General features: G+C 38.7%; 1 protein-coding gene across 8 annotated transcripts in view; it reads right to left on the bottom strand.

The window, feature by feature from the left end:
• Nucleotides 1-26425, bottom strand: part of CHRDL1 (chordin like 1) — a 117483-nt gene that overhangs the window by 79546 nt on the left and 11512 nt on the right. For all 8 annotated transcript variants that reach the window (XM_047716345.1, XM_047716344.1, XM_047716341.1 and 5 more), the window contains exons 3-4: nucleotides 6741-6853; nucleotides 4017-4110 (exon numbers count right to left, since the gene is read on the bottom strand). In XM_047716345.1, the coding sequence (XP_047572301.1) occupies nucleotides 4017-4110; nucleotides 6741-6853 (207 nt within the window). The remainder of the gene's footprint in view (nucleotides 1-4016; nucleotides 4111-6740; nucleotides 6854-26425) is intronic.

Below are 26425 nucleotides of genomic sequence, written 5' to 3'. Positions count from 1 at the left end.
GGGCATATGGCTTCCTTGTCTGTTTTCTCTTTTTGATACAGAACCTGCTCATCATCTTGGCTATAGATCTCCTATTTTTAAATGAGGACATTTTCATCATGGTGCCTCCCCTTGGGTTAAGACAGAAAATCAGAGCCCCTTCCTTTGACCAAACATTCCGGTGGCCCTGAAGGCATGAGTTTCCTCATGCCTAATAATCACTGGGGTGGAAGGAGTACAGAGGAGTCATCACAGCCATTGCCCAGTCTCAAAGCAGAACTGTGACAACTCTCAGATGGGTGGATACCTTTTTACTTACAGAAATATGCTGTATAGAGGCTAAAATTCTCTTTAGTCCTTTATACTAGGATTGAACAGCCACTGTGTCCCAAAGTTCATCATTTTACCAAACTCCATTCTTCTCTGCTATGATTGAAGGTTTAACCTTCAACCTGTTTACTCTTGTTTTATCTTCAATATAGAGAATAGCTGGTCTGCATTCCAGTTCAATATGGCAGGGAGAGACCAGGTGAGAACTCCTTGTTCTTTTCCCACCGAAGAGTGAGGGGAGAAATGGAAAACTCACAGTTTTATTTAAAAAAAATAAGTAAATTAACAAGTGGGTGAGTGAGTAAATAAATAAATACAACTTTAAAACTGCAAAATCAGGCTCAGAAACAAAAAGAAACTCCTTGAAAAATAAAACACAGAAGGAAAAATAAAGAGATAAACAGGGGCCAAAGCCATGTGGTCCACTGGCACCTGGGACTGGATACAGATAGCCGGGCAAGAACTGTGGACTCCAAGTGGCTTCTCATGTAAAGGTGAGAACTAGGACCACACTCCTCACATGTAAATAGGGGCTGACATAATTCTGCCCACCTGCAGCTAAAATCCCAGTCCAGGACCATTATCAGGGACTAACACTGCACAAGAAAACAGAGGTAGAAATTGACCATCCAAGCAAGAGGGAGCCCAAGCTGAGACACTAATACATGACCTGGTTAAGAGCTAAGTGACCTACATGGCCTAGAAACAAACTTCCCCCCAAGAAGGAAGGACATATGCAAGAGAACCCCCCAATACACACACAGACAAAGAGCTTTTAAACAAAGATTTTAGAAAAGAAGGAGAAACTAACAACTAAGAAAAGCTGTCAAGAAACCAGTAAAAGTGAGAATTCATACCTGAAAAATATATAGACATGGAAACAATCTAAAATGGACTCTAAATAAATAATTCAATACCTTAAAGAAATAAAGAAAATAAGAAGATCCTAAGAAACACAGGTTTATAAAATAGCAATATAGAGATTTTAAAATGTATCTAAAAACGTGGGGGGAAATACAGTTATTGAAAATAAAAGAAGAAACAGAACAAAACAGATGGCCTAAATAGGAGGCGTGAAAAAGCTTGAGAAAGAATTCATGAATTGGAGGACAGAACTAAAGTAACATATCGTCATGGGGAGTGTACCAAGATGGAAAATACAAAGGAGGCATTTAGAGACACAGGATATAGGTGCCTGGGTGGCCATCAGCTAAGCATCTGATGCTTGGTTTCAGCTCAGGTCAGGAGATCAAGCCCCACATCAGGCTCCATGTTCAGCATGGAATCTGCTTAAGTTTCTCTCTCCCTCTCTCTCTGCCCCTCCCTGCCATGCTCCTTCTCTCTCTTTCTAAAATAGATCTTTTAAAAAAGAGAGACACAGAGGATAAATTAAGTGAGCTGCAAAAACGTATACCAAAGGCAACTTTAAGAACGAGGAAAAAAGAGGGGTAAGATGTAGTTTTCAGAAAAATAATGAGTAAAACCGAAGAGAAATTAGTCCATTGGCTGAAAGAATCATGTACTAAGCAGGCTAAATGAAAATAAATTACACATCTATTTACTTCATCATGTGCACCAAAGAAAAAGAGGAAAAGTTAAAAGCTAGAAGAAGGAGAAAACAAGTTACCTACAAAGGAACTACAATCAAACAGTAGATATCTTATCCGCAAATAGAGGAAGTCCACAGACTTATTTGTTAGTTTCTTCTAAGTGCTAAGGGCAAACAAGCATGCCCCTATAATTTTATACCCAGCCAAATTATCACTCAAGGATGGGGGCAAAATAAAGACATTTTGCATATAAGGATTAGGAAACTTTGGTACCATTGCTCACAGAAAGAACTGGCAAAAGTTATAGTTAACAAGAAGGAAAATGAACTCAGAAGGAAGTCACTTTCAAGAACAAGAAGGAAAAGAAAATGAATGGTTATTTCTATACTCCATAAAATGGGGTTTCTAAGTCTTACAATTTTCTCTTTTCTGCTATTTCTGATTTCAATTCCTTTAACACTTTATTTTTCACTCAAAGGAACTGCTGGCTTATATTTTCTCTTTTTCTCAATACTTGCTTCTGTAGCTGGTATAGGTGATGGCTGTATTGCACTCTACACTCTTTCATTCTGTGCTTTGGGTCTGGGTCATGCCTCAACTTCCTCCACAGAGAACAACAATGTCTACATAGTTTAGATAAATTCCTATGGCATTAGACCACTGTTGGAGACTTCCAGGGGGTAAAGAAGTGGAAAAAATCTCCAGATTGGCCTTTTAAACCAGAAATTTCTCTCCCACCTACCAAACCCTTCCTCTGTAATCCAGTTTAAGTAGAAAAGCAAAGAAACACATATAATAATAGTCAGCCTCATTTGGGGATTTATTCCAGAAGCCAACTTTCAGTTAAATCTTATGACACATCAGCCTCTTACATCTGAAGCATATATTATCATTACCAACATTCAAAATGATAAACGTGTGACATGACATGATCTTTTGTCATCTGGGAAAGACTCCCCCGTGTTCATCAGAGTATATATACTGAGGTAGGAAAGTATAGTTCACAAAGGTAGTGACCAAAATGGTTTGGGGGCTTCTTCATTAAATACCTCCATTCCTGTAACTGAAATGTTAACTGAATTTTCATTGAACCATATTCTTAGCCCCATTCTTACCATTGCTGCCCGGACACTTTTGGTTACTCTCTTCTAAGTTCCGAAGGTTCCTTACTATTTAAAAAAAAGCACCACCTATGCCCTAGACTAGTGGTTTTTCATGTTTTTAGGGTCATGTACACCCCCTTTACAAATATCAATAAAGCTATGGATTCTCTCTAAAGGAATTCACACATATACATAGTTACACCAGAAACAAAATAATTTTAAAGGGTTCACTGACCCCATAAAGCCCACCCACAGACTCCTACTCCAGAACGTCCATCCTAGAGGGAAATAGGATCAGCTTACAGGACTATGAGGCTTCTAATGCCCAGAACCCGAGGCTGTCACTTAGCTTTTTCTAGGACTGCTGTCCAGCCCACAGGCATTCTCTTAATCATTCCATGCTTGTATGCCTCTGGTGTGGGAGCCAGGCCCCAGTCAGACGTGAACAAAGTGTCACTGAGGGAGCCCCTGCCTCAGACAAACACCCTAGCAGCAAACCCTCAAAGTAGACATCCTAACAGCCTCGTGAAACAGTCTCTGCCCGCCTTCCCCTTAGATTAGCTCTTAACAATGTGTACATAATAACTGTGCAGTCTGGAGGAGGTGACTTTTTAGCGGGCAGGCAGCTTTATATTGTCATAAACCTCACTGGTTCAGCTCCTTTGATTTATGCAATCCAAGCACTAATTGCTTGAGACACGTGCCGCCATGCTACAACTCCCCTGGTGCCCACTGCCCATGGTACGAAGAGGCTGTTTATGGCCCAAACTCTCTGGACCACGATGCCCTTCCCCCAACTGACAGCCACCTTCAAATGATTAAAAGCCCAATGAAAACCTGTTACTGGGTACCCAATAACTTATTAGAACCTAGAATGGGCCTCGCTTGGGCTATAAACAGAATTTAGGGGCCAGCGTGGGCTGCCTGAAAGTGTCCTATTGTTATTCCTGTCTGGAAGTTTCCCTTCTGGGGAATTAGGCAGATGGAGTGGGTTGGGGGGAAGGAGGGAGGAAGGCGAGCCCCAGCTGGGAAAGAAAGAGGTGATCTGGTTTACCTGGGCAGCGCGGGCAGCACAGATGAGGAATATGCACGGGGGAAAGGCAATGGAGGCTTGGACATCTGACTCGGCTGCAGAGCACATTCCCATTCTGGAAGAGAAGGCAAACTATGAAAAAAAAAAATTAAGTTCCTTCAGAAGTTACCTGCACCCTTGCCGGTTTGGGGAACAGTCATGCAGAGACTTACCCAGACAGTGAATGATGCATTCCCAAGAAGCTGAAAGAAATCAGAATTTTCTTCCCTTTTCTCATCACTAGCACCTCTGCTGCGTTGGTTGATAGCTTACTGGCATATTTTTCTAAACCTGGGGTCACTCTTGCTCCAGTTTTCAAAGCCTCCCTCCAACTGTGGAAGGCCCTTCCTGGTCCACCTTTGCGGTGTTTCCACCATTTCTGGTTCCAGCCACACATCCACAGGAGCCTGGTCTAATTACAGGATCACCTGCCCAAGGCCACAGAAGGGAAGGAATAATGAGCAATGGGTCCCGTGAGCTGCTAGCCACCCCTGGGCAAGGACACATCGCTGGCACATGGGTCCTGGATTCCATATAACTCTGCCTTGGTACAGCAGGCTGGGTGCCTTCTCTCCTCACTTCCTGTTTCTGTCGTAGGCTTTCTGAACACAAGCTAGGCTTTGGAATTGAGCTGATTACCTAGCATGCCTGGGTGGGATGACTGGGTCCCTGCCCAACTTACAATTAAAAGATTCCTAGCTCTGACGGCTCTCTACCATGGCTAGATCAAAGGAAAGCTTTGGAAATCAACGTTGCATTAGCATTTCCATGCATAATTCATTCCTAGCAGGAGTGACTTGTATCTATCATGCTTTTGTGGGGGAGGAGGGTGACAAAGAGGATGGGGAAAGAGAAGATGCTTAACACTGGAGCTGTCGATCCTGGGATCTTATTAACATTCTCATTGCCCCACAGACGGCAAAGCTTAGGCCCCAAGGATTAGCTCTCCATTTCCAATGTGTTGGCTCAAGAATCCGACACAACCATGTCATACCAGACAGCTAATCAGTCCCCAGATGCTCTATTTAATACCTGCCCTAGCCATTTAAAGACGCAGGCTTCTTTTATCCGAGGCTGAATAACCTTACCATAAACCTCTTTCTTTTCTCATGGAGTTTCTAGAATATGTTTTCAGAGTGTTGCATTTGGAAACACCACAAAGCCTCCTTCTTTGTCACACTCCTCAGAGCCAAGTGGTATCATCTTGAAGTGAAATCACCAAGCATATGAGAAACCACTCCTTCTGGCTGAGGCCTACACTGATGCCTCCTTAATGCCTTAAACTGAATTCTGTTCTAGACTTAACAGATGAATAAAAATAATAGCTGTAATCATAGCACAGATGAAGCTGCGGACAGCAGTTAGTATCTCTTGAATGGTGGCTGTGACCAAGCACAGCTTTTGGTGACTGAAACGCATTAGTGAATTTAATCCTTACCACGATCCTATGAAATACATAGTATCATTATCCCATTTTAAAGAAAAAGAAGCTGAAGAGATCTCAGAGAATTTAGGGAACTTGTCCAGTGTAACATGGCTCCTAGGCAGCAGATCCAGGGTCAGAAACATGGTCTGCCTTGACTCCAGAGCCCAGTAGCCTTTTAACATTACTTCCTACTGCCTGAAGGTTAGGTTTCCACATTCTTCAAATTCGAAAAGTCCCATTTTTTACTTAACTGGCAAGAATCTGGCATGCAAGTGACTGCTTCTGTACTACCTGGGTACTCAGGAAGAGTTACAATTCTTCCACAGGGTCTCAAGTGAGAGGCTGGTCATGAAGATTCTTTCCATATGCTGGGAGCTCTCTATTCTCAAGGCCTAGTACAAGCCTTCCTTACCCAATTGGTTCTCTACCAGGGGTTCTTTTGCTTCCCAAGCAACTTTGGCCATGTCTTGGGACATTTTTGGTCATCACAACTGGGACAGGTGCTATTGGTTTCTAGAGGGCAGAGGCCAGGGGTGCTGCTAAAGATCCTACAATGTATGTGACAGCTCCCACAACAAGGAATAATCTGTTCCTGAATGTCAATAGAGCAAAGGCTGAAAAACCCTGGCCTAATACAAGATGGTAGAGGCTTATTCAGAAAGATGGACCACAGCTGTGTTCCTGGATCAAGGCCATGGAACGAAGATGAGAGCACTTCCTTTGGCCTATTGCAAAGATGACAATAAGTGTCCAAACGCCCTTCTGACTATCTAGTCAGGAGCCAAGGCCAAGCCAAGAGAACACTAATGGTCACCAGGTACAGGCCAATGTTCTGCAGCCTCGATCCTAATTACCGCTACTGGCCCAGACAACATCAAATACGCTCTCCCAATGAACTGGTATATGATCTGTCCTAATCTCTTTTCTAAAGACCAGCCTTGAAAATGATCTTCAAAAACAATTTTGTCATATAACCCAGGCATTACATTGAGTTCTATTCCCCCTCTCACGCTATCAAACTATCATTCTATCTTCTCCCACCATGGCCCATATCTTTTGGCTAGGAGACCATAAATATCTGTCCATAGCAAATACCTAGAGATCCCACAAAAAAATCCAGCCAAACGGCAACAAGAGGAAAAAGTCAGGAGACCTTTATTTATCCTTACAAGCTACTTCTCCCTAACTTCTTTTAGGCTTTCACCACCCCTGATTCCTGGCCATCCAGGCACTGGAAGGACCTCTTCATGCCGAGGAGCAAACTGGGTATCACACTGTACCTCTGAGCAGATGCAGTTGACACAGTAAACCAACCCATAAGGTTCCAGGTAAGGATGCCATCTCTCTCCCACTCTGTACTTCTTGTCTTGAAACACACAGTATGTCTCTGAATCTGTGAGGAAGAAGATGGAGAAGATGCCTGTTAGACACCATGGACAAAGTCATAAATTCCATAGGCAATCGCACTTTCCATCTGTTTTTGTGTTACGTCAAGAGCAGAGGCATAGAGAATGTTTCCAGAACCCCTCCTATGGGCTCAGTGTTTCACATGCTGCACTTATTCAATCCTACGATAATCTGGTATGGTTAGGCAGCACTGATAGTCTTGTTTCACAGATGAGGGAAATCAAGTCACACAACCAGTAAGTAACTGACAGGAGATTAAAAACCCAGCTTTGCCCATGTGAAGCCAAGATCTGGGTTATTGCTCTGTTACAATGGTAAGATAAGGGAGCATGCTGTGTGTCCTTCTGGAAAATGCTGTGCTCCCTTGCTGAGGTAAAGCAAGCTCAGGTCTGAAATGCTGATCTAACTTTCTCAGAGCTGCCCAGAGATGGTGTAGGAGTCATGAACTAAGCATATTGTATTAAGTTCTTATAAATGGCTTTTGCCCATGCATGCTAATATCATCCAATCATGAAGCAAATGTTGGGGCACCCAACTCTTGGTCAGGCCCTCCGCTGACTGCTGGGAATAGAATGGTTAGCTAAAAGACCCCTAGTCTTTGCTCTCATTCAACTTACAGATTTTTCTTACTTAAACTACTTTCATTTTACTCAAAAGCAATGCCTCCTGCCCCTTTGATAAGGAGCAATGTTGATAGGCACAGCTTATCTTGTGCTACAATTCCTTCAGCATACTATGTTACTTGCATGTCTTTACATGTCTTATTTCTCCATTAAAGTAAAAGTTCCTCAAAATCTCAGCTTATCACACAGTTCAGCACATCGTGGCCAATAAACGTAATCAATTAGCAAATGACTGGTCAATGAATTTCCAAACTATGTGATTTGCCTTCGAATCCCCTCCGCATCTCACCTGCTTCCCACCACACAAGGTCAAAGCAAACTAAGACTCATCTTGTAGCAAACACATTCATTTTCTCCACTCTCCAGTGCACATTTCTCCGATGACCAAAATTTTAAAATAAAGAAAAGGCAGCTAAGCAAGAAACTGGGAGAAGATGTATTTTTAAAAGATTTTATTTATTTATCTGAGAGAGAGAGAATGAGAGTGGGAGGGGCAGAGGGAGAATCAGACCCCTACTAAGGAGGGAGCCTGATGTAGGGCTCGATCCCAGGACTCTGGGATCATGATCCCAGCCAAAGACTGACACTTAACTGATTGAGCCACCCAGGTGCCCCAAGGGAGAAGATATTTCCAAAAAATAAAGAATTAAGATTGGGAACACTTCCTCATCATTTAAATTAGTAAGTAAAGGACCAACCAATCCAGCAGAAAAATGATCTATTCCTCCAGGACATGAATAACAATTTGGGGGAAGAAGAAATGGCAAACAGGCAATAAACATGAAAAGATGTTCAACCTCACTAGTAATCAGAGATTCAGATTAAAACTACATTAAGATCATTGTCTCAAGTCACTTACTGCTTTAAAGACCCTCAATGATTTTTTTTCAGCTACCTGCAAGATAAATTCCAATTTACTTTTCAAATCTTGATTTCCAACTTCTTCAGAATGATGAGCTGGGAGTCAGAAAATCTGGGTTTGAATTCCTTTTTTTTTTATTATGTTATGTTAGTCACCATATAGTACATCATTAGTTTTTGATGTAGTGCTCCATGATTCATGGATTGCATATAACACCCAGTGCTCCATGCAATCTGTGCCCTCCTTAATACCCACCACCAGGCTCACCCCATCCCCCACCACCCTCCCTTCTAAAACCCTCAGTTGGTTTCCCAGTGTCCATGGTCTCTAATGGTTCGTCTCCCACTCTGATTTCTCCCCCTTCATTTTTCCCCTCTCCTAATGTCCTCCATGATATTCTTTATGTTCCACAAATAAGTGAAACTCTAACCAGCTCTAGCTGTGTGACATTGGGCAAGTCATTGAAACTGTCAATCTTAAAAAATAAAATAAAATGGGGCACCTGGGTGGCTCCGTGGGTTAAACCCCTGCCTTCAGCTCCGGTCATGATCCTGGGGTCCTGGGATCGAGCCCCACATCGGGCTCTCTGCAAAAGCAGGGAGCCTGCTTCCTCCTCTCTCTCTCTCTGCCTGCCTCTCTGCCTACTTGTGATCTCTCTCTGTCAAATAAATAAAATCTTTAAAAAAATAAAATAAAATAAAATAAAATAAAAATAGGGGTGCAGGGTGGCTCAGTCAGTTAAGAAACCGACTCTTAATTTTGGCTCAGGTCATGATCTCAAGGTCATAATATCAAGCCCCACATCGAGCTCTGCACTCAGCGTGGAGTCTGCTTAAGATTCTCTCTCTCCTTCTCCCTCAGCCTTCAAAAAACAATAATAAAAAAATTAAAACATAAAAAATAAAAATAAAAAAATAAACTGTCAATCTTAACTTTCAATTCCTGTGAAATACAGATTTTCTATTTCTCAAGGAGAGTTTGGAGGATTAAATGAAATTCTCTGTAAATTATAGAGTACTGCAAAGGGGAACCTAGGTGGTTCAATCATTAAGCATCTGCTTTCAGATTGGGTCATGATCCCAGGGTCCTGGGATCGAGCCCCACATCAGGCTCTCTGTCAGCAGGGAGCCTGCTTCCCTCTCTCTCTCTCTCTGCCTGCCTCTCTGCTCAGTGGAAAGCCTGCTTCTACCTCTCCCACTGTCCATGCTTGTGTTCCCTCTCTCTGTGTGTCTTTCTTTGTCAACTAATTAAATAAAATCTTTAAAAAAAATAAAGTACTGGGGTGCCTGGGTGGCTCAGTGGGTTAAAGCCTCTGCCTTCGGCTCAGGTCATGATCCCAGGGTCCTGGGATCGAGCCCCACATCAGGCTCTCTGCTCAGCAGGGAGCCTGCTTCCCTTCCTCTCTCTGCCTGCCTCTCTGCCTACCTGCGATCTCTGTCTGTCAAATAAATAAATAAAATCTTTAAAAAAAAATAAAATAAAGTACTGTAAAATGTAGAGCATTATTTTGTATTAATTATTTTCTTTTTAGAAAAGAAAGACATACTTAATGTAGAAAACTGGAAAACATTCACAAAGTTCCAAAAGAACAAAATAAAAATATAAATGTGTATATATGAAAATCATTATACACAATTCCAACAGGAGACAACCACTTGTAATATACTGGTAACTTACAAATAGCCTGTGGGTTGAAGAAAAAAATCAAAAGGGAAATTAAAAAATAGTTTGTACTAAATGAAAATAAAAACACAGCATATCAAAACCATTGGGATTCAGCTAAAGAAGTACTTAAAGGGAAATTTTTATCACTAAAGTACCTATGTTAGAAAGGGTGGAAAGTCTCAAACCAAGAAACTAGAAAATGTAGAGCAAAATGAACCAAAAGCAAACAGAAGAAAGGAATAATAAAGAAGTCAGTGAAATTGAAGATAGAAAATCAATGGAAAAAAAAATCAGTGAGACCAAATCTGTTTTCAACAAAATCAATAAAATTGATTAACTTCTTACAAAAGTAGCAAGGATAAAAAGAGAGAAGATGCAAACTCTCAATATCAGAGACAACAGAGAGCATTTTAAAGAGTAACAGCAAAGGAATATTATGAATAACTTTATGCCACTTAAGTTAGCAATCTAGATGAAACAGATGAATTCTTTGAATGACACAAATTACCAAAGCTCAATGTAGAAGATATAGATAACCTGAATATTCTTATATACATTTATTTATTTATTTATTTATTTATTTGAGAGAGAGAGAGAGAGAGAGACCGCACAGAGGGAGGGGCAGAGAGAAAGAATCTAAAGCAGACTCCCTACTGAGTGCATAGCCCAACATGAGGCTCGATCTCATGACCCGGAGATCATGACCTGAGCTGAAATCAAGGGTTAGAGGCCAAATGACTAAGCCATCCAGATGCCCCTTTTATATCTTTTTAAAAAAATATTTTATTTATTTATTTGACAGAGATCACAAGTAGGCAGAAAGGTAGGCAGAGAGAGAGGAGGAAGCAGGTTCCCTGCTGAGCAGAGAGCCTGACGTGGGGCTCGATCCCAGGACCCTGAGATCATGACTTGAGCAGAAGGCAGAGGCTTTAACCCACTGAGCCACCCAGGTTCCCCCCCTTTTATATCTTTTAAAGAACTTGAATTTGTAGTTAAAATTTTGTCACAAAGAAAACTTCAGAGCCAGATGGCTTCACTGGTGAATTCTATCAAACATTCTACCAAACATTTCAGAAAAAAAAATCAAGAGGAGGGATTGCTTCCCAACTAAATCATTGATGTAGGCATGACACTGACATGAAAACAAGATAAAAGTTATTACAAGGACAAAAATAGTACTATAGACCAATATCCCACATGAACATAGATGCAAACATTCTCGATAAAATTCCAGTAAATTAAACCCAACTATATATATCTATATATGTATATCTATAGATATCTATCTATCTATCTATCTATCTATATATCTAAATGATCCATCCATGTTGATACAAAAGTTGGGTATTCATCCTTTCTGATGGAGGCATAATACTCCATAGAATATATGGACCACATCTTCTTTATCCATTTGTCCGTTGAAGGGCATCTTGGTTCTTTCCACAGTTTGGCGACCATGGCCATTGCTGCTATGAACATTGGGGTACAGATGGCCCTTCTTTTCACTACATCTGTATCTTTGGGGTAAATACCCAATAGTGCAATTGCAGGGTCATAGGGTAGCTCTATTTTAAATTTCTCAAGGAATCTCCCCACTGTTTTCCAAAGTGGCTGCACCAACTTGCATTCCCACCAACAGTGTAAGAGGGTTCACTGTTGGGAACTGGGGAATTTGGAAGGGGAGTTGAACCATGAAAGACTGTGGACTCTGAGGATCTAACTGAGGGTTTTGGAGGGGAGGGGGGTGGAAGGTTGGGTGAGCCTGGTGGTGGGTATTGTGGAGGGCACATATTGCATGGAGCACTGGGTGTGGTGCATAAACAATGAATTCTGGAACACTAAAAAGAAATTTAAAAAATAAAAAAATAAATAGGATGATACTTTATGAGCAAGTGGGATTTATCCTGAAAGTTAAAGGTTAATTCAACATTCACATTTCAATCAACTCAACTCACCATATCAACAAACTGGACAAGAAGAATCATATAATCATTACAAGAGATGCCAAAAAAGCATCTGACAAAATTCTACATCCATGTGTGACAGAAACTCTCAGGAAAGCAGAAAAGGACCCTCCTTAACCTAATAAGGACATTTTTTTTAAAAAGCCCTACAGTTAGCATCATACTTAATGGAAGAAAACAATGCTTTCTCCCTAAGATCAGGAGTTATGGAAGGATGTCTGTTCCAACACTTTGGAGATCCTACTCAGTGAAATCAGGTAAGAAAGAGAAGGAAAAGGCATACATATTAGAGAATAAAACACAAAACTGTTATAGATGGTATGACTGTCTACAAAGAAAAATCCCAAAGAATAGATTGAGTTACTATAAATAGTAACAGAATTTAAGCAAGATTACAGATTACAAGGCCAATATAAAAAAGACTATCACATTTATATATTCTATAAAGAACAATTACAAATTGAAATTTGAAAAAGTACCATTTGCAATAGCTCCCCCTAAACATAGAAATACCAAAGTATCTAACAAAATGTGTGCCAGATCCCTACTCAGAAACCTACAAAACAATGATAAAAGAAACAAAAGAAGGCCTTAAAAAATGGAGAGGCATGCCTTGTTTGTGGACTGGAAGTCACAATATTGTGGAAATGTCAATTCCCCTCAAAGTGACATAGATTTACATGAAACCCAAAACCAAATATTATCAGGATATTTTTGTAAAAATTCGTACTCTCATTCAAAAGTTTATATGGAAAGGTAAAGTAGTAGAATAGCCAAAACAATTCTGACAAAGTAAGATTTAGGAGGACATATATGGTGTGATTTCATGACTTAATGTAAAATTGTATTTTTCAAGGCAATATGTTTTTGGCAAATTTTAGACAAATATATCAATAGAACAGAATGATGAGTAAAAAAATAGACCCACACTTAACACAGTCAATTGATTTTCAACAAAGGTGCAAAGACCATTCAATGAAGAAACAGTATTCTCTTCAACAAATGCTTCTGAAACATTTGGACAGTCATATACAAAACAAGAACTAAAATAAATCTGTAACTCAGACCATATACAAAAAATTAATCCAGGATGGATCATAGACTTCCGTGTAAACTTTAATATCTTTAAACATCTAGAAGAAAATGTTGAAGGCTATCTTGGTGTTATTGGGTTAGGCAAAGGCTTCTGAGATATGACACCAAAACCATAATCCATAAAAGAAATTTAAAATAGGACCTTGGCAAAATTAAGAACTTCTACCTTTGAAAGAGTGGTAAGGGATGCTTGGGTGGCTCAATCGGTTAAGCGTCTGACTTTGGCTCAGGTCATGACCTCAGGGTCATGGGATCCAGTGCCATGTAGGCTCCCTGCTCAGCAGGGAATCTGCTTGTCTTTTTCTCTCTGTCCCTCCCCCTGATTGTTCTCTCTCTCTCTCTCTCTCTCTCTCTCAAATAAAATCTTTTATGGGGCACCTGGGGGGCTCAGTGGGTTAAAACCTCTGCCTTTGGCTCAGGTCATGATCCCAGGGTCCTGGGATCAAGTCCCACATCCGGCTCTCTGCTCAGCAGGGAGCCTGCTTCCCTCTCTCTCACTGCCTGCCTCTCTGCCTACTTGTGATCTGTCTCTCTGTCAAATAAATAAATAAAATCTTTAAAAAAAATCTTTTAAAAAACAGTGTAGAGAATAGAAAGTAAAGCCATGGGATGAGAGAAATTATTTACAAATCATATTTCTGATAAAAGACTTTTATCCAGAATACATAAAGAAATCTCAAAACTTGAAGATAAAGAAGAATCCAATTTTTACAAAATGGGAATATAATTTGAACAGACACTTTACCAAAGAAGGTTTACAGGTAACAAACATATAATTAACCAGCAGGAAAATACAAATTGAAACCATTTTCATGATTTCATCATGAAACCATCACAATGGCTAAACTCAAAAAAACCTAACCATAATAAGTGCTGGTGAGGATGCGAAGCAACTGGAATTCCCCTTTGGTGGAAACGCAAAAGAGTACAGCCATGCTGGAAACAAGTTGACAGTTTCTTATAAAGTTACGCAGAATGTTTACTATACAACCCAACAATCTCACTCCTAGGTGTTTTTCCAAGTGAAATGAGAACATACATGCAGTTCACGAGAACTCTGGCCCTTTCATCTGCTGATGCAGGTTTAATAAAGTTGTTGGTGAAATATTATTGATCAAATGTCATTAACCTGCATGTAAATTGTCCCCAAACCCTGCTAACATCTACATCAATAAAATGTTCATCATAACTGAATAAAAAAACATATTCACACAAAAACCCGTACCTACATGTTTAGAATGGCTCTTTTCATGGTCCCCCAAACCTAAAACCACCTCAAATGTCCTCCAACTGATGAATTTATAAACATCCACACAATGGAATATTAGCAATAAAAAGAAATGAACATAGATGAATCTCAAAGGCATTATGCCAGACTCAAAGTCCCATATGGTATAATTCCACTTCTTTTCATTCTGGAAAAGGCAAAACTATAAGGACAGAAAACAGATCCATAGTTACCAAGGACTGGGGTGGGGGAAGAATTTTAACTGCAAAGGGGCAGAGAGGACATCTGTTGGGTGATGGAGTCATTTTTCTATCTTGATTACAGTGGTGCTTACATGGCAGAATGTTTGTGTCAAAACTCACAAAACTGCACCCTACAGAAAGGGTGAGTTTTGTTGCATGTAAACTATACCTTAATAAAACAATTTAAAAAATAGAGAAAAGAAAAATCACATATAATCCCCCTACCAGAAGATAACGACTTTTAACATTCTAGAAAGGTCATGCCCATTTTTTTCCTTTTTCAAATTAACAGACTTTGTTTCTTACAGCTGTTTGAGGTTTACCAAAACATTAAGCAGGAAGTACAGGGTTCCCATATATCCTCTCTTGACCCCACCCCCAAATATCTTGTTATTGACATCCTCAGTTAAGTGGGGTACATTTGTTACAATTAATGGACCACTAGTGAGATATTAACATTAACTAAAGCACATGAACATGTACTTTGTTTTGCACCATGATATGTGTTATGACAAATGTATAATGATACATATCCACAAAGGAATAATTTCAGCACCCTAAATATCCCCTGTATTTTGCCTTCTCATCTCCTCCCTCTTCTGCCCCCTGTCCTGAAAATCACCGATTCTTTTTTTTTTTTTTTACTGTCTTTATAGTTTTGTCTTTTCAAGATGTCATATAGTTGGAATCATAGGGTGTGACATCTCTTTAAACTTACTTCTTTCACTTAGAACTATGCATTTAAGGTTCCTCCCTATCTTTTCATTACTTGACAGCTCATTTATTCTGTCACTGACCAATATTCTGTTATATGAACATACAGCTTATTTATCTATTCACCTATTGGAGGACATCTTGGTGGCTTCCCATTATTGGAAATGGGGAGTAAATCTGCTATAAATGCTTGTGTGCAAGTTTCGTGTGGACATGTTTTCAACTCACTTAGATAATGCCTAGGAGTATGGCTGCTGGATCACATAGTATGGCAATGTTTAGCTTTGTAGGAAACTGCCCAATGGTCTCCCAACATGACTATACCATTTTACATTCCCACCAGCAGCGAAAGACAGTTCCTGTTGTCCACACCTTCACCAGGATTGGTGTCCTCTGTATGTCTGGGATCAGCCATTCTAATAGGTGTGTTGATTTAATTGGTAATTTCCTAATGACAATGTGGAGCATCTATTCACGCACTTATTTGCCACCTGTATGTCTTCTTTGGTGAGGTGTCTGGTTAACTCTTGGCCTATCTGTTAATTGCGTAGGTCATTTCCTATTCTTTCTTGTGTGAGATTTAAAGGGTTCTTTGTATATTTTGGATACAAGTCCTCTATCAGATAAGTGTTTTGCAAATATTTTCCCTCAGCCTGCGGCTTGTCATTTCATGCCCTCAACAGTGTCTCTTGCAGAGCAGAAGTTTTTACTTTTAATGAAGTCCAATTTATCAATTTTTTCTTTCATGGAGCATGTTTTTTCTGTTGTATCTAAAAGCTCACTACCAAACCTGAGGTCACCTAGATTTTCTCCTATGTTATCTTTTAGAAGTTTTATACTTAATGTATTTTATATTTAGACCTTTGATCCATTTTGAGTTATTTTTGTGAAAGGTTTAAGGTCAGTGTCTACATTCTTTTTTTTTTTTTTTTGCATGTGGATGTCTTGTTGTTGTCCTGACACAATTTGTTGAAAAGATTGTCCTTTTTCCAATGAAATGTCACTGCTCCTTTCATCAGAGATCGGTTTGCCATGTTTGTGTGGGTCTTTTTCTGGGCTCTCTATTATGTTCCATTGATCTATTTATCTCTTTTTTCAACAACATGATGCTGTCATAATTATTGTAGATTTATAGCAAGTCTCAAAGTTGGGTAGTAGCAGTCCTCCAACTTTATTGTTCTTCAGTGTTGTGTTAGAAATTCCGGGTCTTTTGCCTTTTCATGGAAACTTTAGAGTCACTTTATTTCCACGGAGTAAGTTGCTGGGATTTTGATTGGTATTATACTGAATCTATGGATCAAGTTGGACATACTGGTATCTTGATAATATTGGGTTTTCCTATCCATGAGTATGGAATATCTTTCCATTTATTTGATTCCTTTCCTGAGAATTTTGAAGTTTTCCTTAGAGAGATCTTGTACACATTTTGCCAAATTTAAACCTAAGTATTTTCATTTCTTGGTATTAATGTAAATGGAATTGTGTTTTTTAATTACAAATTCCAATTGTTCGTTGCTGGTATATAAGAAAGCAATTGATTTTTATATATTAACCTTGTGTCCTTCAACCTTGCTATAATCGCTTATTAATTTGGGGAGGGGTTTTTAAAATTGATTCTTTAGGACTTTTTACACAGGTAATCATGTCATCTGTAAACAAAGGTAGTTTTATTTCTTCCTTTCAAACCTTTACACCCTTTGTTTCCATTTCCCATTTTAATGCATTAGCTATGACTGCAAGTACAATGTTGAATTAGAGTGGTCAAAGGAGACATCATTGCCTTGTTCCTGATCTTAAGGGGAAAACACCTAGTTTCTCTCCATTGAGTGTGGTGTTAACTATAGTTTTTTTTTTTTTTTTGTAGATGTTCTTTATGAAATTGATGAAATTCCCCTCTATTTCTAGTTTGCTAGATAGTGGTGGATTTTGTCAAATGCTTCTATGCATCTAGTGCTATAATCATGTGATTTTTCTTCTTTAGCCTGTTGGTGTGATAGATTACATTAATTGATTTTTGAATGCTGGAACAGATTTGCATGCCTGGAATAAATTCCGCATCTTGTGGATTTTTCATACATTGTTGAATTTCACTTGCTAACATTTTGCTGAGGATTTTTGCATAAGAGATATTGACCTGTAGTTTTCCTTTCTTGTAATCTCTCTTCCTGGTTTTGATATCAGGGTAATGTTGGTTAGGTAGTATTCTTTCTGCTTCTATCTTCTTCTTCTTCTTCTTCTTTTAAAAGATTTTATTTATTTATTTGACAGAGAGAGATCACAAGCAGGCAGAGAGGGAGGCAGAGAGAGAGAGGGAAGCAGGTTCACCGCTGAGCAGAGAGCCCAATGCGGGGCTCGATCCCAGGACCCTGGAATCATGACCTGAGCCAAAGGCAGAGGCTTTAACCCACTGAGCCACCCAGGCGCCCCTGCTTCTATCTTCTAAAACAGACTGAGGAGCGTCAGTATTATTTCTTCCTTAAATGTTTGGTCAAGTTCCCCAGTTTATCGTCTCGGCCTGGTACTTTCTGTTTTGGAAGATTATGGATTATTGATTCAATTTCTTTAATAGATATAAGCTATTCAGACTATTCCTTCTTTAGTGAGTTTCATTGAACTGTATCTTCTAAGGTATTGGCCCACCGTTTCTATGTCATCAAATTTGCAGACACAGAGTTGTTCATTATATTCCTTTATTATCCTTTTGATATTAATGCATCAATAGTGATGATGGCCTTTCTTCCATTTCTGATATTAGTAGTTTGTCTCTTCTCCCTTTTTTCTTAATTAACCTGGCTAGAGGTTTGTTATATGGATCTCTTCAAAGAACCAGTTTTGGTGTCATTTATTTTTCTCTATTATTTCCCTGGTTTCACTTTCATTGATTTCTGCTTTAATTTTTTAAAATTTATTTTCTTTTGATTACTTTGGATTTGATTTGCTCCTATTTTTCTGATTTCTTTTTTTTTTTTAAGGTTATTTATTTGACAGAGAGAGAAAGGGAACACAAGCAGGGGGAGCAGCAAGGGAGAAGGAGAAGCAAGCTTTCTGCTGAGCAGGGAGCCAGATGCAGGGCTCCATCCCAGGACCCTGGAATCATGACCTGAGCCGAAAGCAGACCCTTAACCGACTGAGTCACCCAGGTGCCCCTGTTTTTCTAGTTTCTTAAGGTGAAACTCAAATTATTGACATTAGATCTTTCTTTTTCTAATATACTAATACTATGCTATAAATTTCCCCTAAGCACTGCTTTTGCTGCACGCTGTGAATTTTGATAAGTTCTATCTTGACTTTCATATAATTCAAAATATTTTAAAATTTCTCTTATATCTTTGACTCATATGCTATTTTTTAAAGATTTTATTTATTTATCTATTTGAGAGAGAGAGAGAGTACACACGCAGAGAGGAGCAGAGGTTGGGGGGATGGTGGAGAGAGAATCTGAAGTAGACTGCTTTGAACACAGAGCCTGACACGGGGTTCAATCCCATGACCAGGAAATCATGACCTGGACCAAACCCAAGAGTCAGAAGCTCAACTGACTGAGCCACCCAGGCACCCTGATCCATGTGCTTTTTCAAACTGTATTATTTAATCTTTAAATATTTGGGGATTTTACAGCTATCTTTCTGTTATTGAATTCTAGTTTCATTCCACTGTGAACTAAGAGGATATTTTGCATAATGTCTATTACTTTTAATTTTGTAAGGTGTGTTTTATGACCCATGAATGTGGTCCATCTTGGTAGATGGTTCACGTGAGCTTGAGAAGAATGTGTATTCTACTGTTGTTGGATAAAATATTCTATAGAAGTCAATGAGATTTGGTTGATTGATGGTGCTGGTCAGTTTAATTACATCCTTACTGATTTTCTGTCTTCAGGACCTGTTAATTACTAATAGAGAGGTGTAAAAGTTCCAACTATAATAGTAGATTTGTCTGTTTCTCCTTGTAGCTCTGTTTTTGCCTCACATACTTTGGGATACCCTGTTGGATGCATACACGTTTCCTTGCTCTGAAAGTCTCCTTTGTCTGAAATTAATCTAGCTACTCCCACTTACTTTTGATTAGTGTCAGCATGCTATAACTTTCTCTGTCCCTTTACTTCTAATCTATATGGACTTTTAAATTTTTTTAAATGACGTTATTTATTTATTTATTTGACAGAGAGAGACACACAGCGAAAGAGGGAACACAAACAGGGGGAGTGGGAGAGGGAAAAGCAGGTTTCCTGCCAAGCAGGAAGCCAGATGTGGGGTTTGATCCCAGGACACTGGGATCATGACTGAGCCAAAAGCAGATGCTTAATGACTGAGCCACCAGGCACCCCTCTGTTTCGGTGTTTCTGGCTTCTCACATTTCCTTTTGTTTCTTTCTTAAGAGTTTCCATCTCCCTGTTCTCATTCCACATCTAATTTTGAATATTATCCACTTTCCCTAGTAGAGTCCTAAGCAGACTACTCACTGTTATTCCAAATTCCCAGTCCGATAATTCCAGAATATCTTCTATAACTGAATCTGGTTGATGCTTGATTTGTGTCTTCAGACTCTGCTTTTTTGCCTTTCAGCCTACCTTTTACTTTTTTGTTGAAAGTTGGACATGATGAACTGGATAAAAGTAACTAAGGTAAATAAGCTTTTAGCATGAGGTTTTATGTTAACCTACCTGGAATTTAGGCTACTTGTACTCTTTGCCGTAGCTGTGATGTCAGAGCTCAAATTTGCTCTAATGTCCTTGTTTATTTCCCTGCCTATTGTTCTGGGCTTCTCTAGATTTAAAAGTGTCTGAGGTGTGTAGTTTTCTCACCTGTAATCTCCTGTTATTACACAAAGGCCCTATCGATGTCATAGTAAATTGTGGCAGGGGTTGGAGGGAGAATCATTCTATAAATCATACGATTAGTTCTCAGTCTTTTAGCGAGTCTTTGCCTCTGAGCTGTGACCTTCAAACGTGCTAATTGCATCTGCTCTCCTCCACCTGTGTAGATAAGACAAGAAGGCTAGTGGAGTTGGGTATTTCCCTTCTTTCCAGTTCATTAGACTCTGATAAAATGCAAATCAGGGAGGCTCTGGTAAAATCATTTCCCTTGAGGGAGGGCCTTAATTTAGGAGAACAAAGAGCTTTGGGCTTATTTCAGGATACTTTTCCCCTCCTATGCCTGGAGCCGGAAGAAATTTTTCTCCAATCTTCATCCTGAGAACCTCATAAAACTCACACAAAAAAGTTTTCTCTCAAGCTAGACATACTCCTTCTCCAGCAATACCCTTGCTCCTACCAGGACTCAGAAGTGGTGATTATATTCACCAAGCTTTCCAGATTTCAGAGAAAAGAATATAAGGCAGTTTGCCCTGTGACCTCAATTTTCTAACTGATTCAAGAGGAGTTGTTCCGTCAGCTTTTTTGTGTGTGACAATGGGAGTGACAACTTCTAAGCTCTTTACACGTCAGACCAGAAACCAGTAACTCTTCCCAGTTTTTTTCTGTGCATTGTATGTATAAAAGTTTTATCACAAAATTAACAACATATAGGTCGTATGTTTTATAAACTATATTCTAAACTTAACATATCATGGATGTTTTTGTGCCATTAAATATTCCCTTATACTTCATGCTTAGTGTCGTGATTCTAAATGAACACTGTGGAACCATAATTCATTAACCAATCACCTATTTGGGGGGTATTAGGTTTTTGCATTTCCTTTTCTTAAAACAAATTCCGTGATAAATACCTGTTAAATAAATTTTTATATGCAACAGGGGTTATTTTCTTAATATAAATTCTTGAAGTAGATTGATTAGTCAAAGGTTTTAAGTGCATTCAAATTCTTGACCTGTACTGTCAAACAGCCTTCCAGAAAAGCTATACTAATTTACCTTCCCATTTGCAGTAGGTGAGAATGCCCAACACTGGATAATTCAATTGTATAAAACTTTGCCAATTTGGACACTCGGGATGCTTCCATAATGTGGCTACTGTAAGTAACTCTGAAATAAACTTATGGGTGCATGTATCCCTTTGAATTATTGTTGTTATACTATTTGGGTAAATACCCAGTAGTGTGATTACCAGATGGTAGGGTAGTTCTATTTTTAACTTTTTGAGGAACCTCCATATTGTTTTCCACAATGGCTGCACCAGTTTGCATTCTCAACAACAACACATGAGGGTTCCTTTTTTTCCACATCCTTGCCAAGAGTTGTTTCTTGTGTTTTTGATTTTTGGCATTCTGACAGGTATGAGGTGCCATTGTAGATTTGATTTGTATTTTCCTGATGCCAAGTGATGCTGAGCATCATTTCATGTGTCTATTGGCCATGTAGGTGTCTTCTCTGGAGAAATGTCTGTTCATGTCTTCTGCCCACTTTTTAATTAGATTATTTGTTTTTTGGGTATTCAGTTATATCAGTTCTTTATATATTTTGAAAACTAAGCCCTTATCAGATATGTCATTTGCAAATGTCTTCCCCCATTCAGTAGGTTGTCTTTAGTTTTGCTGATTATTTCCTTCACTGTGCAGAAGATTTTTATTTGGTGTAGGTCCAAGAATTTGGATTTATTTTCAGCCATAACAAAGAATGAAATTTTGCCATTTACAACAACATGTATGGAGCTAGAAAGTGTAATGCTAAGCAAAATAAGTCAATCAGAGAAAGACAATTACCATGTGATTTCACCAATACCTGAAATTTAAGAAACAAAACAATGAGCAAAGGGGGGAAAAAGAGAGAGCGAGTCACACCAAGAAACACTGTTACTATAGAGAAAAAACTGATGGTCACCAGAGGGGAGGTGTGTGGGGGAATGGGTGAAATGGGCGAGGGGGATTAAACGTATCATGATGAGCACAGAGTAATGTACAGAATTGTTGAATCACTATATTACATACCTGAAACTAATACTGTACCTAACTATATTGGGATTATAAATAAAAATTTAATAAAAAATAAAATAAAACTGCCAATTTGTTAGTGGAAAACAGAACCAGTCTTTTTCTTTATCAGGAAGGTTGAATATATATTCAATTTTAATAAGTATTTTTATTTCCCCACTTAGGATATTACTATTTTTGATATCATTGTTGTATTAATCTATACTTTTAAGCTCAGAGTAGATGCTCAAAATCATGTGTTAACTGAAAGAACTCAGAAAATCAAAATTACTTTCTAGGCAGAACTTGCGTGCTTCTCAGCTGAGTCTTAGAAATACAATTTTCTTGGTATAGACACAAATTAAGACTCTTGATCCACAATAGTCTAGAAGGGAGTAGGAAATATTTTAAATATTTTAACAATCCCAGGATCTTTAACCGATGAGGAATGATCCTAAATTTCCCAAAACAAACATTTAAATGAGGCACCTTTTGTTACTTTCCACATGTGAGTGAAAGGGGAGTGACTGTTTTTCTACGGTAAATTTATAATCTCACTCTCAAATACCTAGGTGATTTGCATTTCACATATATGACTTATCTAGACACTTCAGAAAGAATCTGGGTATATACTTAGAAGCAAATCCATGAAGGGGGCTATTCAAGTGTCATTATTAGGCTAACATAAATAATTCTACTCGTCTAAGTCTGCAGCCACTAAGACATAAATGTAGCTAAGCTAAAAGTTAGTTTGCTGATTTAAATCCACATTGCAAAGATGGAACCTTGTGTATTATGCATTTGATTACAGATTACTGTACTTGCTTGAATTAGCTCCCTCAGACTTTGACATTAAATCTACTTACTTAAAATATGAAGTTGGATGAGCTTTCACTATCAGCTCTGCCGTCTGCATGGTCAGGTGATTTACTTCTTACCAGATGAAAAAAAATGTGATAAATCCAAGATTAAGACCCCTGAAAGACTAAGGAACCACGAAAATAAGACAAGCTGTCAAAGTGTGGGTTTCAAGTGCCTTTACATATTTTTTAAACTCACATCCAAATTACTAAAAGGTTTTAACTTGCAAGAAAAGAAACAATATACATTTATGCCACAAGGAGGGTATCCTTTACATATTGATATTAAGGAAATTGCCATCTCATTTCTGAAATATCTTTAAGGTAGGTTACTTCACAGGCACTATTATTAAATGGATCTTTTCAAGACATCTGAGCACCCCGTATTCATGAAATCCACACATCTACCAAAAATAACTTGTTTTCAGTCAATAGATTCCATTTCCCCCAAAGTCAGTCTCTAAAGAGTGTTGTTGGACAGCATATGAAAACTAAACAATCTGAATTTTTCTGCTCTAAATGTGGCTCAAAGTTTAACGTAGCTGGTAAACGTAAAAAGTGACTAGGGCCTAAACAACAGCCAGATGAGAATGGTCATAGCATTCGCAACAATAACAAAACAACCACTAGTATTTGCCAGGCTAGATTCTAAGGTTTCACACACACGAATTTACTAAATGCCCACAATAGCCACATAAGGTAGGTTCTATTATTAGTCCCATTTTACAGATAAGGAATCTGAGGCAGAGGAAGATTTGGCACCACACCCAAGTTGATGTGACTGGTCAGGGTATAGAGCTGGGATTCAAACCTAAGTACCCTGACTTCAGACCCAAGGGCTATAACCACTAGAGGATTCTAGCTTTTCCAGCTACACAGTTGCAAGGTACAGGTCACCCACTTTAAGAAACTGGAAAAGAAAAGGCTTCCGCACATTCTTGCCTAATGTGTTCTCAAGTTACTCTTCCATAAGACATTTGAAACAGCTTTGACCACCTTCTAAAGAATCAGGTGTTGTCCACAATAAAGTCAAGTGATAACCCAACAGACTGTATAAAATGGTACAGCTGGGAGGCTTCATTCTGCATTTTTTGTACCTATCACTATGATAAAGGCACAAAGTATAAAATAATATCCACCCTTGTTTTGTTTTTTAGCACATAAGAGTGAAATCACATGATGTTTGTCTTTCTCTGTCTGACTTATTTCACTTAGTATAATATCCTCTAATTCCATCCATGTTGTTGCAAATGGCAAGATCTCATTCCTTTTTATGGATGAGTAATATTCCACTGTGTGTGCTTGTGCATGCAAGAGTGTGTGTGTGTGTGTGTGTGTGTGTGTATCCCACATCTTCTTTATCCACACATCTACACTTGGGTTGCTTCCATATCTTGGCAATTATAAATAATGCTGCAATAAACATAAAGGTACATATATCTTTTTGAGTTAATGTTACCATTTTCTTTGGATAAATACCCAGTAGTGAAATTACTGAATCATAGGGTAATTCTATTTTTAATTTTTTGAGGAAACTTCATAATTTTTTGACAGTGGTTATTAAATAAATCTGTTGTACAACAGAAACAAAACACTGTATGTGAATTATTCTTCAATAATTTTTAAATGGGGATGCCTCGGACGCTCAGTAGGTTAAACATCTGCCTTCAGCTCAAGTCATGATCCCAGGATCCTTGGGTCTGGGATCAGGGTCCTGGGATTGAGTCCTGAATCAGGCTCCTTGCTCAGCAGGGAGCCTGCATCTCCCCCTGCCTGCCTCTCTCTCTCTCTCTCCCTCTCTGACCAAACAGATAAATAAAAATCTTTATAATATAATTTTTAAAATGTGTTTACAAGACAAAAAAAATAGTATCCATGCTGTTAAGGGGTTTAAAATCTAATTGCGAAGCTAGATTAGCCAAGCTGGAAGTTCTTTTTCATTCTCTCTAACCTTAATAATACTCACACAGCATTTCTTCTATATTATGGTACCAGAGTCTGGCAAACTATGCTTCCTGATGAAAATCTTACTCAAGCACTAACTTCTGATGGAAACATAGTCCTAACTGCAAACATAATAGTGTATCATCATCTCAACAATATAGGATTTGACCAATTATGCCCCAGATAGAAATCCACAAACCCTTGGAACTGGAGGCAGACATGGAATGGAACAGTAATGCTACTAGAGTTACTAAACAAAGTTCTACAATTACTGACTCTAATTTTTTTTTCAAGCACGTAACAAAAGTAAACACTATAAACCTTAAGACTCGTTTTACCATGGGTGTCTGGGATTAACACAATTACCACTGATTGCTCGATGAGTACACTGAACAATGATCAATTTTAAGAAACTATGGCAAAGTCAATTTTAGCACATGCTTAGAAGTCTGAACTTTTACAAAGTTTTTGGCATTAACCCAAGGGAGAATTTAATGAGTTGCACAGCATAATCAACCACACCTAAAGTCCCAGTATATCATCTTGGACAAGACGCATATGTGAGCCGATTTTATTTAAACAACGATGACTCGCCAACTTTTAGAAGATATAGGCAAGAAAAAGTAAGCTTATCACTTGCCAGTAGCTGACAGATACCAGCTGGAGAATACATGGCTTACCATTAACTAATGGTATCTGTGAGCAGAACTTGCTCCCAAAGTAACTGCAACTGACATTTGAGATGGACATTCAACCTGCATTGTCATAGCTAATTTTCAAATGGTGCATTTGGCCCTAATTAAAAGTGGAGATCCCTGCTACTTTAGGGGCCCCTGTTAACAAAAATAATGATAATTAAAAGTAAACAATGGGAGCATCTGGGTGGCTCAGTCCTTAAGTGTCTGCCTTCAGCTCAGGTCATGATCCCAGTGTCCTGGGATCCAGCTCCAAATCAGGCTCCCTGCTCAGCAGGAAACCTGCTTCTCCTTCTCCCACTCTCCCTGCATTTGTTCCCTCTTTTGCTGTGCCACTCTCTGTCAAATAAATAAATAAAATCTTAAAAAAAGATAAAAGTAAAGTAAACAACAGAGATACGTGACTATGCCATTGATGTTTTGCCCAATCATTACTATCTAGCACCCAGGACTGGGTCAAAATGTCAATAACTTAATCGTCAGTCTAAAAGTAAGAAAACATTCTTAGGAACTGTTTTTGATAAGAGCTATTACTGTAGACACATCATCCTGCAAGTATGACAATAATATTTATTTTATTATAACGCATACAGTGAAAAGAGCAATGAATCTTTGCTGTTCATTATATGAGTGGATAAATCAAGTACACAAGTTCCTTTTTAATTATTTTTTAAAAGGCTACTTTAGACTATAATAAAGCAGAGGGGGAGAAAAAGCGTAAATACTTCTGTCATTTATCAAACTTGAAGCCAAGTGCAGAAAGGGCAAAACAAGATATAGTAGTTACACATGAAAAAGT

The sequence above is a fragment of the Lutra lutra genome, chromosome X (assembly GCF_902655055.1).
Source record: "Lutra lutra chromosome X, mLutLut1.2, whole genome shotgun sequence".
Taxonomy (NCBI): Eukaryota; Metazoa; Chordata; class Mammalia; order Carnivora; family Mustelidae; genus Lutra; species Lutra lutra.
The sequence above is the reverse complement of the archived record's forward strand: the minus strand, read 5'-3'. Positions and strand labels throughout refer to the sequence as shown.